This window comes from Gasterosteus aculeatus, chromosome 7, assembly GCF_964276395.1.
Source record: "Gasterosteus aculeatus chromosome 7, fGasAcu3.hap1.1, whole genome shotgun sequence".
In the NCBI taxonomy this organism is placed as follows: Eukaryota; Metazoa; Chordata; class Actinopteri; order Perciformes; family Gasterosteidae; genus Gasterosteus; species Gasterosteus aculeatus.
In genome coordinates this window covers 15,605,977-15,620,759 of record NC_135694.1, presented here as the reverse complement: position 1 = coordinate 15,620,759, position 14,783 = coordinate 15,605,977, and the positions used below count along the sequence as shown (strand labels likewise).

The 14,783-nt window shown below is 42.3% G+C and overlaps 1 protein-coding gene across 3 annotated transcripts; it reads left to right on the top strand.

Annotated features, from left to right (window-relative positions):
• The first annotated feature begins 1,263 nt into the window (after positions 1–1,263).
• Positions 1,264–14,337, top strand: fez1 (fasciculation and elongation protein zeta 1 (zygin I)). 3 transcript variants are annotated; one of them, XM_040182325.2, is made up of 10 exons: positions 1,264–1,649; positions 4,205–4,544; positions 6,900–6,987; positions 8,642–8,728; positions 9,440–9,608; positions 10,928–11,241; positions 11,823–11,903; positions 12,986–13,061; positions 13,146–13,211; positions 13,389–14,337. In XM_040182325.2, the coding sequence occupies exons 2-10, from the start codon at positions 4,219–4,221 to the stop codon at positions 13,403–13,405; spliced, it is 1,224 nt and encodes a 407-aa protein (XP_040038259.1). In that variant the 5' UTR covers positions 1,264–1,649; positions 4,205–4,218; the 3' UTR covers positions 13,406–14,337. The 3 variants fall into 3 exon arrangements, with proteins under 3 accessions (XP_040038259.1, XP_040038260.1, XP_040038261.1); XM_040182326.2 differs by having other exon boundaries at positions 1,338–1,649; positions 4,210–4,544; XM_040182327.2 differs by lacking the exons at positions 1,264–1,649; positions 4,205–4,544 and adding an exon at positions 6,320–6,537.
• The last annotated feature ends 446 nt before the right edge of the window (positions 14,338–14,783 follow it).

Below are 14,783 nucleotides of genomic sequence, written 5' to 3'. Positions count from 1 at the left end.
CCCCCAGGCCGTAAAAGCTTAATCCGTCAAATCTGCTAACTTCTGAAAGCTGGATGTCTCGGGCAGCAAAGCTAGCCATGGTATGATATTTCCCCATCTTAATGCAGTCAGTGTTTTTTAATAACATGTGATCTATCCTGAATGGATCAATAAGCTCCCCAATGACTTCACGACAGTCAAAAGTCTATTCAGCTTCCAAACTCATCTTTTAAAGACTACACCTGGACTGGATAGCACTTTACTAGCACTCACAATGACACTTACCTATAGCACTTTGTAGTTTGGCTGTATTATTTTTGTTCTGGTTCTGTTGAATAAGTGCATTCAACCAAGAGGGGTCGCTTTGGATAAAAGCGATGCGATGCAATCAGACGCTTCAGTGCCAATCTCAGATCTTTTCTTCATGAACTGTAAAATTCAATTTAAATTAATTTATTTTGTATAGCCCAAATTCGCAAATTACAAATTTGCCTCACAGGGCTTTACAGTCTGTACACATACGACATCCTCTGTCCCGAAACCCTCACACCGGCACATGGAAACCCCCCAAAAAAGGAAGAAACCTTAGGGAGAACAGCAGAGGAGGGTCCCTCTCCTGGGATGGACAGAATGCAATGTCATGTATTCAGAATGAACAGCATACAAGATGTACAGTACGTTTAATGCATATGACAGAAATTACTCAAATATTGGAAGTAGTAAGCGAAGGGAAAGTCAGGACCACTGGAGACGGGTCCTGATTTTTTATATATATTACATGAAAAAAGGCAGTCTCTGAAGTCTACTTTATCTGAGAGTTGAAGGAGGATGTGACGGACAGCATACCAGAGCAATGCCAACCAGAGAAACTATATCACTACTAGACAATCTACATGATTGGCTCTCTGGGCCTAATAAAAATAACCTTTGTTTTTTGTTGATGATGAGTCAATAAAAGTCATAGAGTTACTAGATTAAAAAGATTGGGTCGCTTATAGCAACATCGTTGTTTGACTATAAACATACATCTACAAACAAACACTTGAGATTTAAATTCTTTGATATTATTTATGAACAGTTTTGTAAACATGGAAGAGTTCATAATAATAATAATAAGATGAGGATTTAATGCATAAGATAGACCAATGAACAATGTCCCACCTTGCTACAAACACTTCCCCCAAACCTTCTCCCTCCTTCTGTCCTCATGAATATTGGGGAATTAATGGGTAGGCAAGGAGGGAGGGAGGATGAAGGGAGTAGGCCGGGACAAAGGCAAAAGCAGAGGAGAGTGAGGAAAGCAATGGATGGAGGGAGGGAGGGAGGGAGGGAGAGGGGGGGGGGCTAATATCGTTGGGGCCTTGGCAGTGCGCAGGCTCAGTGTGAGCTGGGCTGGCTTCCATTGATCGGAAAACCACGGGCTGTGGGAGGAATGACAAGGGTGGCTGTGGGCTAACGGGTGAGGGAAGGGATACAAACCAGAGCTCACACCACGCTGCCGTCTTCACCTCCCTGATTCTGTTTTTCTCGCCTCCACCCTGGAATGACAGTGACAGCTGCTGCTCGCGGCCCAGTTTTGCAGCGGAAGGAGGCTTAGGCACAGATTCTCCTGTTGTGAGAAGATCCTGCCTCTACACCGCGCTACAACCACAGCGGCAAATCTACTGCAGGTAATCTGTCTTCCTGCTCTTCCCATCATCTTGCTATTCCTTCTTACAGCGCTGACGTCCTCGAGGTTCTCCCTGTTGTGCATCATCTTCCATTCATCCCTGCCTTGTAACCATGGTTTCCTCCATCTCTCCTTCCTCGCTGCTCTGCTTTCCCTCCCCCACTCTCCTCTATTTTTTTTCTCTCCCTCCGATGAGCTGATCACATGCACTTGCTTGGTTTCCATTTCTGCCACGGCAGTCAGAATAATGATTTGAATTGTAATCTGTTTCAGTTATATTATCGGGCATTTAACAGGCATTTTAACACAGACATGATTTTGGTCAATTATTTAATTTCATATTCTTGATGCAAAGCGGATTTAAATAGCCCTTGTCAATGTGTACTGTTCTCGCACAAATATGAAATCATTTAAAAATAAGCAGCCCACATTTGAAAAAAGAGATGCCTTTGACGAGGATGATGGCGTCATCCATGCTATCCTTTGAGTTGAATAGGTGTTGGATGTGTTGTTTGGACATGTAGTTGAGTAATTGGGTTTTGGCTCCATTGCATTAAATAATGATGAGCTCTTGTGATTGGCTCTTTTTAATATCTGCATGCATGTGGAGCACGGGGACACACCTGAGACCACCACCACCATCTCTGGGTGTGAAGGTCACATCCCAAACAAACAGTATTGTACATTGAGACGCAACAACATCCAGCATCCCAACAAGGTCTGCTTTAATGTGGACGCTTTGATTTCACACCTACTTTTTATGCTAACTAGCAGTAAAGACAAGATGCAGCATGACTGGAAAGGGCTGTTTGCAAATTGAATTTGCCATTTCCACAATAGGAATTTTTCAAGAAACAGCGCGCAAGTGCCACGAGTCCCTGTGGCAAGGTAATAGTCAGCTGCAAGTGCTCCTCATGTGAGACCAAACAACCTTAATTGGATCTATTGACAGACGTGGTTCATTTCTCTGCAGCAAGGGTTCACTCAACATGGAGTCACTTTCTCAGCAGAGACATTAGAGATAAACTGTAAGGCAACGTAGCAGACGCAATTAAAAAAGTAAACCCAACACTATGGAGACGAGAGAGATGTAGGGAGACTCTCAGCACTTTGCTGAGTGGTGTGATGGGGGGGAAGAGGCTTGCACAAGCTTGTTTTTAAATGACTCCTCTGTACTCACGCACTTAGGCTAGGCCACGGTCCAGCAAAGCACCAAGGAGGAAGTTCAGGCTTTACTACAGTAATTACACTGCGTCAGACAACCTGACCAATGTACAACTTCTCTAAAAAGTCTGACTGCAGCATGAAGTCCTCCACAAGAATGATGCTGCTCCTTTAATGGTTTACACCCATTCATTCTGCTTTATAAGGTACAATTTAATTTCCAATTCGAGATAATCAAGATATGGTTTGAAAAAAAATTAACTTTTATCATAAAACTCATCCTTAAAGAAGAGTTTTATTTTTATCTCCTGATTAAAACTGTATCCGAGAGCCGTAAAAGTGCGAAGTGAAAAGTTTATACAATTACACAACCATTTATCACTGATGCACTGATGAGGATGGAGATGAGTCCATCCCTCACTCCCAGGGGAGAATTATAATCATTTGACTCCATTCATGACACATTTTTTTTTCTTTACTTCTTAAAGGATAGATTTTTACATCCATACATCTAAATATATATTCATTAAATTGCTGAAAGGAACACTTGACAAGCACTAAATACTAGCCATAATACATTCTACACTATGATAGTGCCAATACTTCATGTCCCAGAATCTTGAAAACCTCATCAGTTTAATTCCCAGAGGATGTAGTTAATTAACTGTGGTTTACCAGTAAATCCAACTGGTCTGGCCCCCTTTGGGACCTGGTCCCCTTCTGGCACATTTACCTCCATCTTCTCTTTGTCCTCGACCACATGGTGTCATTCCACATGGAGGAGACATGCTTTAGGAGACAAATCCTTCTGGGATGTTGGTGGATCAGATCCAGACTGTTCTCTTTTTGATCAGGTTTTTCCCTACAGGCCCAGTGTTCGCTATGATGGCGGACCTGGCTACTTATTTCTTCTTTGTCTATGTTGGAAGGATGGCTACTCGCCTCGACTGGAGATATGCTCATCTTGCCAGTCTTACCAGATTTCACCCCTGAACTAGCTACAGTATATTGATTGTATGTTTAAATGGAGACTTGTCACTGACAACATCGACCTAAATATAACCCATCAATCATCGTTGCAAATCTGTGTTTTCTAGTTTTACGTAGAGTAGAATTGTGTTATTGCTACTAACCATTTTACACAAAAATGCAAATTATGGGGGAAAAATATTTTGGAGACTGAAAAGTTCACATCTGTCTTACTCACTTTACAGATTGAACCACTCAATGCATTAATGGACCTCACCCTCTCAAATTGCTGCCGTACTGCTTGTATTGCCATATGTTATATGTTATGTTGCCATATTTCAACAGGCAACTGGTGAAACAATTTTTATTAAGTGTGCTGCCTTAGGAAAGAAAAATGTCTAACTGGCCACTCCTTCTGTGCAGGGCAGACAGACACCATGGAAGCCCCTCTCGTGTGTTTGGATGAGGAGTTTGAGGACCTCCGTCCCTGCCGGATGGATGAGCTGGACCACCCAGTTCTCAAACACACTTCTTACTCCACCACCACCACCGTCCCACTGGCTTCCATCACCCGCGAGGACTTCTCTGAGCTGGAGAACTTCTCTGAGATGATGAGCTTTAAGTCAATGGAGGACCTGGTGAACGAGTTTGACGAGAAGCTCAACGTGTGTTTCCACAATTACAACACCAAGACGGAGGGCCTGGCACCCATACGCAACCAGTCGCACAACCAAGAAGATGAGGAGCGGCTGCAGGATGAAGAGTGAGTGGCCACAGTTGATGTTATTTGTCAAGATATTCATAGTATTTATACTGCTTTCGTCAGTATGTTAATATTTGATTTCAATCCTCAATGTAGGTATTTCATGTAAATTGCACACACATATATATTATCCGGCCATTAATACCATGCACAACTCTCAAAGCCCAAAACAATGGCTTGACATGTTCCACACAACAAAGGCCTAAATATTTCCACACACATGTTACACCGGCTCCACAGCCGTTCTGAATAATTTAATATATGCAGCTTTGTACGCCTCAGTTAGCTTTGTCTCAGTCGGTGTGTCTCTATCTCTGCCTCTTCACCAGCTGACTGCCAGATCCTCCTCTTGCTAGCAGGCACTGAGGCAGAAACACACACGTCTTCGCACTGTGGGGATATGAATCGGGCTAAAAATAGCCCGACCGTAGGTGTAAGAGGAGGGCTTTGCGGATGGCAATCATATAATTAGTCACACAGTATTAAACTTGCTTTTTAAATGGGTTTGTATTGATGACTAGAGCTTTGACTAATTACTGAGTGCAGGCCATGGGGCTGTTGGTGGATATGGTCCTGTAGTACTACAGTAATCTGCATGTTATGACCCAGACAGGGACCTAATGCCCTACATTGAGCTGCTGTTGCACGGATTAAGAAATCACGACAGTCAAACATAACAACTAGCACTGTTATTAACGGTGACTCATTGTTCCTCCCTGGTCATAACTTCTCATAATCCATACTGGGATTTCAAAAAAGTGAGTCTCATTAACTATATACTATATATGTTCAACTTTACATCAGCTATTAATAGAAATGAATACCATACTGATTGTTTTGTGTTACGTCATTAAGGGAAAATATCTGTTCTGATGAAAAGGTTCTCATTTAAACGACTCGTACACCCCCACATAAATAATCAGCAGAAATGTCTGCTGTTTGGCTGAAAACAGTCTGCTGCACATTTTGGCCTAATCCCCAGTTGCTGATTTGTCGTCTGTGGCTGCGGCCCAAGAAATAAAGCAGGATCGCTTTTGAACATGGAGTTCCAGATCCTGCTGGCCTGCGTGACCAAACATGTCTCTGTGTTATGATGCTGCATGAGGTGTTCGTGGGTTGTTGTGGTTAGTTTAGTGGTGATTACAGATTCGATTTTAAATGTATGTGATGTTAAATACATTTGAAATACACTCAGTTAGATAAAAATAACATTTTCAATTATTGTTCCTGAAATAGTTTAAGAAGCTGCAAGCGTAGCTTAGCATAAATATTAGCAAGAGCGGACAGCGAACCTGGCTCTGTCCAAAGGTAAGCACGTCTGATTATACCAGGCATGGAATAGTCTTGCAAAACCCCTTTAAAAGCACAAATCTCACAGGTCAGCACCTTCAGACGGAGCCAAGCAAGTCTTTTTTGTCTGTTTTTCTGATTTGTGTTGAACTAAACCAAACTACTGTAACTAGATTAAGCTCACAAAATCGTCTCAACTAACATTCTGAAAGAAAGGGACTTTTTCTCAAAACTTCCATAAGTGTTTTACTCAGTTGTGATGTCAAAACTAGCAACAACTTAGCTGTGTTTTTATCAACAAAATAACACTAATCATATGTGCAATCTGCAGAAACTGTGTAATGTATTGCAATATATATATCTACACACAATAGGACAATGTTTACTATGGTTCATCATATTTTCATTTGATATTGCTTCTTTCTGCTTAAGTTGAAGCTAAGTGCGTTGGAACTTTGAACCTGTTTATGTGTTGGTGCAGGCAGTAATGACATGCAGGCATGGCTGGTGAGCTCACCGCTTGGCTGAATGGTGGCCACTGTGAGTCCGGGTGTGGGCAGTGCCACTTGGAGCATGGGTTAGGCCTGAGCCAGCCTCTTAGCAGAGGAGGAAAACAACACAAAGGAGACCTCTCTCCTAGTGTCATTCGTCCGTCGACAGACTCTTGCTGTGGGTTGCAGTCACAGTCCGGTGGCACAATGATGTGAGAAGCTTTATCTAAATCTCTGCAAAGGATACCTTTTCCCGAGTAGTAAGCTGTTTTTTTTATTGTTCATTTACAGCCTCCAGCTCTTGGTATTGACCTCCATCATTGACTTGCCACACTGAAATATTGACTATGTTGAGGGCTGCTAAATACAGCGCTCAGTAGACCTCCTTATGACCAGAGAGATGAAACACCAAACTCTCGCCTAATACGTATATGTAACTATATTACTACAGAGTATGTGGCTGCACCAGCTTGAGTCCTTTGTATATGTTGCCAGAATAGTGTTGATTCCTTTTTTTCTATATTTCTGTGGTTTTTGCCCTTGCTAACGTGTGTGTCTATGTATTGCTCTGCAGTGTGTGGGATGCTCTGACTGACAACTACAGCTCTACCTGGGACGGCACCGACTCAGAGGGACTCAACGGCAATCTTTCTGAGCTGGAGGTAGGTGTTACACCAAATCTTTCTATTTCTATTCTATTTTTATCTGCTAGTGGCCCACTTTTGAGTGACTTTATTTTTTAATTTGGAAAGTCAAATTTAATTTGGGTATTACCTTTCAGACACACTTCCTTTACTCAAAAATAAGCATTATTTCTCATTAGAGGTGCCAAAATTAGATGGCTATCATTCTTTCTGAGGCTTGATCTCATGCTTACTCCAAAGACACACTTGCCTCATCTGCCCCACTCAGGCCAACCCTCCCACCTCCTCCCCTCGCCTAATTGGCTGTTTCTCGCATGCAAGCTGGGCAGCAGGCACTTAGCAGGCTAGACCATGTTTGGACTGGCCAGAGCAGACATTTCAGCCACAAAGGCGGACCCTGCGATCCGTTGAGTGGTCGCATTCTCGAAGTCCAAAGGATTATACCAATACACGGCAATATATCAGAGGACATAGAGGACATGCACACTTTCCATTATTATTTTTTAAATATTTATTTTTAACAAATTTCAAACGGCAAATCTTTCAATTTACTTTCTTACTATTATGCTGAATCAATATCTAGGAGGACAAAATCTCCAGCTGTGCTAGTATCACTATAAGGCTTTTTGGCGAAGCAGTGCTTTTGCAACATCCCGATAACAAATTTGAACATGATGTTTAGCAGGTATACTTTTTAACATGTTCACCATATGAATGCTGTTAGTTTCCTGTATTTTCATTAACCCAGAATTATGCAAAACACACCCAATGAGGTGGAGGGATGAAGAGAGATATGAACACAGCTACTGCGCTTACCTATAAGACAAGTTTAAGTGTATACCAGAGTATGCGTCATTTTTTATATGGAGTATAATTCAGTTCACCAGTGCCCTGATGATGGCACTAGATGAAACGTTATGGAATCAATATTGTGATTTTACATCAGAGAACATGATCGTCTAAATCAAATTTCTGTTGACACAGGAGCCCACCTCCGTTTGTGAGTTGTGTTAAGCCTTCATCCTCTTTAATGTCTACCAGGAAGTTACTCCTCTACTTGTGTAGTAGCAGTAGAAGAAGAACAATGTAGACATGAGTTTATGGTCTCAATCTCTAGTTTCAAGTCTTCAATACAGCATGAAGTTTACAAATTATGGTCAAAATACTATAAAAAAGCTCAATTTTAAGCCTTAAAACCGTAGTCAACAAATCAATGGGTGACTTCACTGTGATGCCTTGTACACTCTGTGGCATCTGAGGCACTTATCAAGGATACACCCTCTGGGAACAATGCATGTTTCAGTCTGGACAGGCAGATCAACATCACTACATTCTCTACATTACAGTTAACTTCCCTATCATACTTTATGAAAGTTAAACTTTGCAATTAATTAATAAATAAGACATGAACTACTGAAACAGTTTTACAAATGAAATATTAAATAGCCATTTGAAATTAGAACCGTTCAAATATTTAAGCATAGGACTTTCAAAGTAGCGTGACTGATCTCTCCTTTCCAGAGCAGTTCCTCTGGGAATTGATAGTGGATTTAGTTTATTATTCCAACGCGGATAAAATGTTAAAGACTCTTGTTGGATTAGTTTTCTTGTGAGGACACGCCGTCATGGCCAATCTGTTTGTTGTTCACGTGTTTCATCTCACGTTCCGCAGATCCACGAAAAAGAGGAAGAAGAGATGAATGAGAAGAATGACAACGCCAACTGCCTGAAGGAAGAGCCACTCATCACAGCTGATCAGGTGTGTGTACGATCAAACTGCATTTGGTCAGTGTCCCGTTTTTTTTAGAATGAGAATAATGAAACCACGGTGTGACATCAAATCTTCAGATTGCGCCCATTTTGTTTACAATAATTTCCCTTTTGGAATTACAATCTTATTTTAGGCAAAGAGAAACATTATAAAAGCAACTTAAAATGACATAGGTAACACTGTAGGGTGGCTAAATGGGGGAAATGTGGTCAATTGTTCCAGATCATGTATTTTGTACAAGCTGGCAAGTATCTGTTTTTGGTAATCTACTTGGCCCGAGACGAAAGCTGGAGAAAGTGTTTTTCCACCACAAAGGGAAAGGAAAGCTCTCCTCCTGGTATTGCTCCTGGCCGTATACAACATTAGCAGAACAATGGGAGAAAGGAAAGGACCAGAAATTGACCCTTGAGAGTCTTTCTCGCCTGCATACTTTTTAAGGAGGGGCTCTCCACCATGTGTCCTGTACACAGAGCGGCGTGCTGGACTGCATTATATTGTGACGGAAGCCTAAACCAAATTTAATTTTGATACGTACACTTATACTGGAGGCTATTTTAGTGCCATTTTAGTGGCCACACTCTACTGACAAGTGGATGGTTTTATGGATGCATGTTTACTTTCCCCTGGCTCCTAATCTCTCTCCTGTCCATTCACCTTTCTCCCTGTATGCTTCCATCTCTCTTTCTCTCTGTCCTTAAGGTCATTGAGGAGATAGTCGAGATGATGGAGAACTCTCCAGATCCCGGGGAAACTGAGGAGGAGGAGGATGAAGAGGAGAGCAGCCCCTGCTCCTCCAGAACCAACCCCTCCCTGCTGGAGGAGATCAGGCAGCTGTCACAGGCCTCCAACAACAATTGCTCCTACGAAGGTAACACATAATTCATATTAGTGTTTGAAAAAAACAGCAATTAATGCAAGTTGTTAACTAACACTTAGGCAGCAGATGATCATTGAGTCATTTGTTCATTTTCTCAACTGTTTGAGGAGGTGAACAACTTCCAACAACATTCCTATCAAAACATTGTTCCTTTTGGAATTACTTTTGTGAAAGGGAATCTTTTCTGGCCAAGCCTTTCAGTTCTAAGTTGAAATCCCCCTCGACCGAATCCTTGCCTTTGGCATTCATATTTATAGAATATCAAACACGAAAGAGAGGTATAATGAGTGCATGGGAAGTGGTTTAGCCTGGTCAGGGACAAACATGTACAAATTGCAAAATGATTTGTCTGTATGGGATTCCAGAGCCAGTGAGCAACAGACTTTCAAACTGATAATTAGTTAAAAGAAACTGCGTTTTACGAGTCATAAAATAATTGTCGCTGTTAGTTAATTGATGCGTTTGAGTATTAATAACTTGCACTAAGCACTAATATTAAATATAAATGTTCTGGTCGCCGCTCTTAGAGGGGCTTCAGCCTACCTTTCAGGCTGACCAGACCAGGCAGGAGTTCTATGGACTTCGCAGATGCAGACCTGCAGAGCTATGGGCCCTACTTCGGCTTCCGAGACCATTTACAGGCCCCAGTTTATCACACTTATCGGTCCGCTACTCATGCAACTCTGCCCACCTGCCCCGCAGGCAACCTCCAAACCTGCTCAGGACCGCAAGTTGCATGTCAATGTCCTAGAGCTCCGTACCGTACAACTGTGTGCTTGTCCTGTTGGACAATTCTCCCGCATTGTTTTGCATAAACAACCAAGGGCACATCTGCAGGTTACTGCAGGAGTCCCGCGCCCTTCTTACTTGGGCGGTACCCCGACTGGCCAGCCGTCGGGCAATGTACCTAAAGAGAGAACAACCAGGTTACAGATTTCACTCCCATTACAAGCCCCCGTCGGGGGGAGTAACTACGGTTCTATGAATCCTGGATGACCGCCAGAGTTCTGGCTCTGGGAATCCTGTGAACTTCCGAGACAGGGAGGAGCGTGGAGGTCATTAGAGGTCACATGTGACTCCTTAGTTCTAAAATACTCCACCTGCGTTTGGCCGAGACAAAAGATATTTTATACAAAAAACAAAACATATACTTTCAAAAGACAATATACATTTGTTTTTGTTGATAATAGCTGTTTGAGTCCGCCTAAATATTTATTTGTCTTTTGCACCACCCAAAGTACATACAGTAATGTTTAGCTACAATGACTGGGTAGGAACAAATAATGACCCCCTGATTATCTTCCCTGCAGGCCTGAGCCTGATGCCCAGCTCAGCGCTGGTTGAACTGCTGCATAGGGTAGAGGCCGCCATCCTCGAGTACTCAGAAGAGCTGGTCAGCCAGCTGGCACGGCGGGAGGAGTTGGAGTTTGAGAAAGAGGTGAAGAACACGTTCATCACAGCACTGATGGAGGTGCAGAACAGGCAGAAGGAGCAACGAGACAGCAGCAAACGCCGCCGCCGGGACAAGGCCCTGAGCCTGCAGGGGGGGGTGACATCACCTGAGAACGGAGGGGATACCACCTCCACCGGCAACTCGGAGAAGACAGGGAGCATGCCTGTCAAGGTAAGAGAAAGGAAAGGATGGCCCTCATGTTTTACACACCACTAAAGTCAGTGTGTGTGCCACAACTGCATGAGAGTTTTGCTCTCATCCTTGTTAACGTCGCCGCCACTATGGTGTTGTGCACATGTGCACATCAGTTAAATTAGAAAAAAAGGGATACCAGTACCTGAAAACTCTCCTCCTTCCTTCCTCTGATTGTAAACATACAGTAATGGATCTCAGGGCCATTAGCCTCTTAAGCATCTTCCAGGAAAGATGCTAAAGTGACCATTCGTCTGTATACAGTAACAGCCCAGCCGGGATCTAATGGACTTTCCCGCCATGCATTGCATCAGTAGTGTTTTTATGTGGCAACTGCTTGGTACCTGAGGCTGAATGACTAGATTCATATGAATGTACAGATATATAAATGATGGAGATGTAAGATAAACAAAAAAGCAAATAGCGTTTCACCATGAAGTTCTGTTTGCATGAGATGTTGCTAGGTGTGTACTGTGTACTGCAGATCAGCTTGATGAAGGAGATGATGATCAGTATCTTGTATTAATGGTCTGTGTATGTGTCCTGGTTGTGACCTGCAGCGTTTCAGCATGGAGGGACTGTCTAACATCCTGCAGACGGGCATCAGACAGACATTTGGAAGCACAGGAAATGACAAACAGGTAAGGTCAAAGGTCCATTGTTAAAGGCCATGAACACACTTATAATGGTGACATGATAAAATTTACACTAGACATTGGACAAATTAATTTCCTAACACTCACCTGTTAGGAAATTACATAATTCATTTTTTTAAGTGCCCACCAATTATTCAACATGATAACTTGCGCAAGTCAGTTTTAATAATAATTAGCATGCATCTAGTAATGTGTTTGCTGTTTTACAGTAACATGTGCATCCAAAACAGACTGAAAGTATTTGATGAACTGGAACTGCTACTATGGTAGTGCGACAGGAATGTAGTGAAGTTAACAGCCCGTAGAGGCTTGCACCAGCTCTGCAATGGCAGCCGGTGCACTAACCCTTTAAGGTCACAGGCCTCACTCCAGTAGTAAATGTACACCATTGCCTGAGTCCAATCCACATGAGGTCATAGACAGACAAGGTTGATCTACCATATGTAATTTGATCCATAAAAAAGTGTTTTGCTACAAAAGAAAGAAAGAAAGGTTCCTTTAATTGCTATTTGGAATTTGAGACCTTTCGCTCCAGTCTTTGTAGTTATTGCCGGATGTAAATAAAACCAGCATCAGATAAGATACTAAATGGAAGCCACTATAAATAAATTGAAATTGTATAACACATTTCAATGAGAAACACTCTCAAATAATCCAATGGTAAATTGTTATTCTGTCAATGAGGATCTGTGTTTTTTTTCATCAGAATGGCAGCAATGACCTTTTACAGTATAGCTTTAAAGAAATTGAAAAATAATCCATTAAAAACTTCCAGCCAGGTGTTGACAAATCAAGATTTAAAAATTGAAAAAAGGAGCCTTCAAAAGGCTCCCTGAAGTGAAGGAGAGCACAGTTGACTAGTGAGATTTCTAAACTCAAGAAGAAGAACAGAAGACAGGCAAGCTTTTCAGTCTACAAGCTAAGCTAAATTAGCCTAACCACCCCTTAGCTGCTGCTTCCTATTGAACACAAAGATATGGAACTGGAGTCAATCTTCATTTCATTATCATTTCAGATCTTGAAGTACTTTTTCAGCATCTCTAAACCTTGAACCTCTCTGTCTTTAGTATCTAAACACAGTCATTCCATACGAGAAGAAAGTCTCCCTTCCAACTGTTGACGACCTGCAGATGCTCACAAAAAGTAAGTATGCAACGTTTGCATCGAGGGCCAATCATTATAATTACTGGCTGAAAGGATTTGAGACGTGCTTTATTTCCTTCATAGTTCTTTATGCGATGAAGGAGGACAGTGAGAAGGTGCCTACACTGCTTACCGACTACATATTAAAAGGTAAAACAACGACCTGAGTTTGAGCAATAAATAATGAATGTGATCCTCTCAGATTGGACGGCTGCCTTTCAGCTATTGCAAAATGTACCTTCCTCATTCTGCAACAAGAGTCATTAGTAACTTTAATATTTATTCCAGTAGAACCTTGACAGTGTTAATACTGTTGTTCCCCTGCAGTCTTGTGTCCTACCTAAAGCACGGCTGTGCCAGGGGCCGCTGTGCCAGAGATCTCCTTTCCAACCATCCATGCCTAGGGCCCCGAGCTGCATGACCTCCCATCTCTTACCTTTATCAACCGTGGATCCTCACCATCGACATCATGTACTCACCTCAACTATGACTACTGCCTGTCGCTGAGCTCACCCTCTCCCCTCCCGCACATCAAGCTCAGGCCAGACACAAAATGGCCACCATCTGAACTTTTAAAAAGGACTTCACTAATGGAGCATGACATGCTATTAAATATCCCAACACCACTTGGATACAGGGATACAACTGTATTGTTGCTTTCTTTTATATACTTTACAATCTCTGTCCTTTGTTTCCTCTAACAGAATCTCGACGTTGCCAAGTTTTGACACCTATTCATGAACTGACCTCTTAACAATATTCATATCAATCATATTCATTGATTCATTAATGTATGACTGTAAAGAAATGCACCGACACATAATCATCTCCCTGTATTGTTTCAGACTCATTTGAATACAAAAGCCATGCACCTTTTTCTGCCAACTTAGTACTGTAGCTCCATGTGGACGAAAACAAACCTGCGACTATTACGGGTGCAGTTCAGCACATTATAGAGCTTTTACCTTATTTTTTGTTTCGCTTCACTATCTGAATATCCAGTGCACTTTTTTTAAAATGGCTTTTCATTTGTATCTACATATTTGGTATAAACTCTGTTTATGCTGATTTTTTACTTTGGTTAACTGTCATTTTACCCTGTTCAGCCACAAGGTGTATAACTGACTTTTCCTTGAATATTTTATTCCCCGATGAGATGAGCTCATGTCAATTAAGGCGTGCATATTTGCATATTAGCGTATTTATGAATTCCTTTTGCGCCATGTAGTTGAATGTTACATCGCTAATCGCAAATTCTAATAAACGATCTACCCTAGCGGCTTCTTTCTTCCTTCCCCTTCTGAGTTTATTCCATCCATCCATCATCATACCGCTTATCCTGCACACAGGGTCACGGGGGGGCTGGAATCCATCCCAGCCAACTTCAGGTGATAGACAGGGTACATCCTTGATTGGTCGCCAGCCAATCGCAGGGCTACACAGAGACACACAACCATTCACACTCACATTCACACTCACATTCACACATCTACGGGCAATTTAGAGTCACCAATTAACCTGATCCCCTGATCATGTCTTTGGACTGTGGGAGGAAGCCAGAGAACCCGGAGAGAACCCACGCAGACACGGGGAGAACATGCAGACTCCACATAGAAAGGCCACTGGGCGGAATTGAACCCAGGACCTTCTTGCTGTGAGGCAACAGTGCTAACCACCACGCCACCGTGCCGCCCTGGAATTCATTTTCACTTTACTAAAAAG

Excerpts from the sequence above, each read along its gene's own strand:
- fez1 (XM_040182325.2), top strand. The coding sequence starts at position 4,219 with ATGGAAGCCCCTCTCGTGTGTTTGGATGAGGAGTTTGAGGACCTCCGT. Across the intron at positions 9,609-10,927 it reads CAACAATTGCTCCTACGAAG|GCCTGAGCCTGATGCCCAGC; the intron begins GTAACACATAAT and ends TCTTCCCTGCAG. Across the intron at positions 13,062-13,145 it reads CCTGCAGATGCTCACAAAAA|TTCTTTATGCGATGAAGGAG; the intron begins GTAAGTATGCAA and ends TTTCCTTCATAG.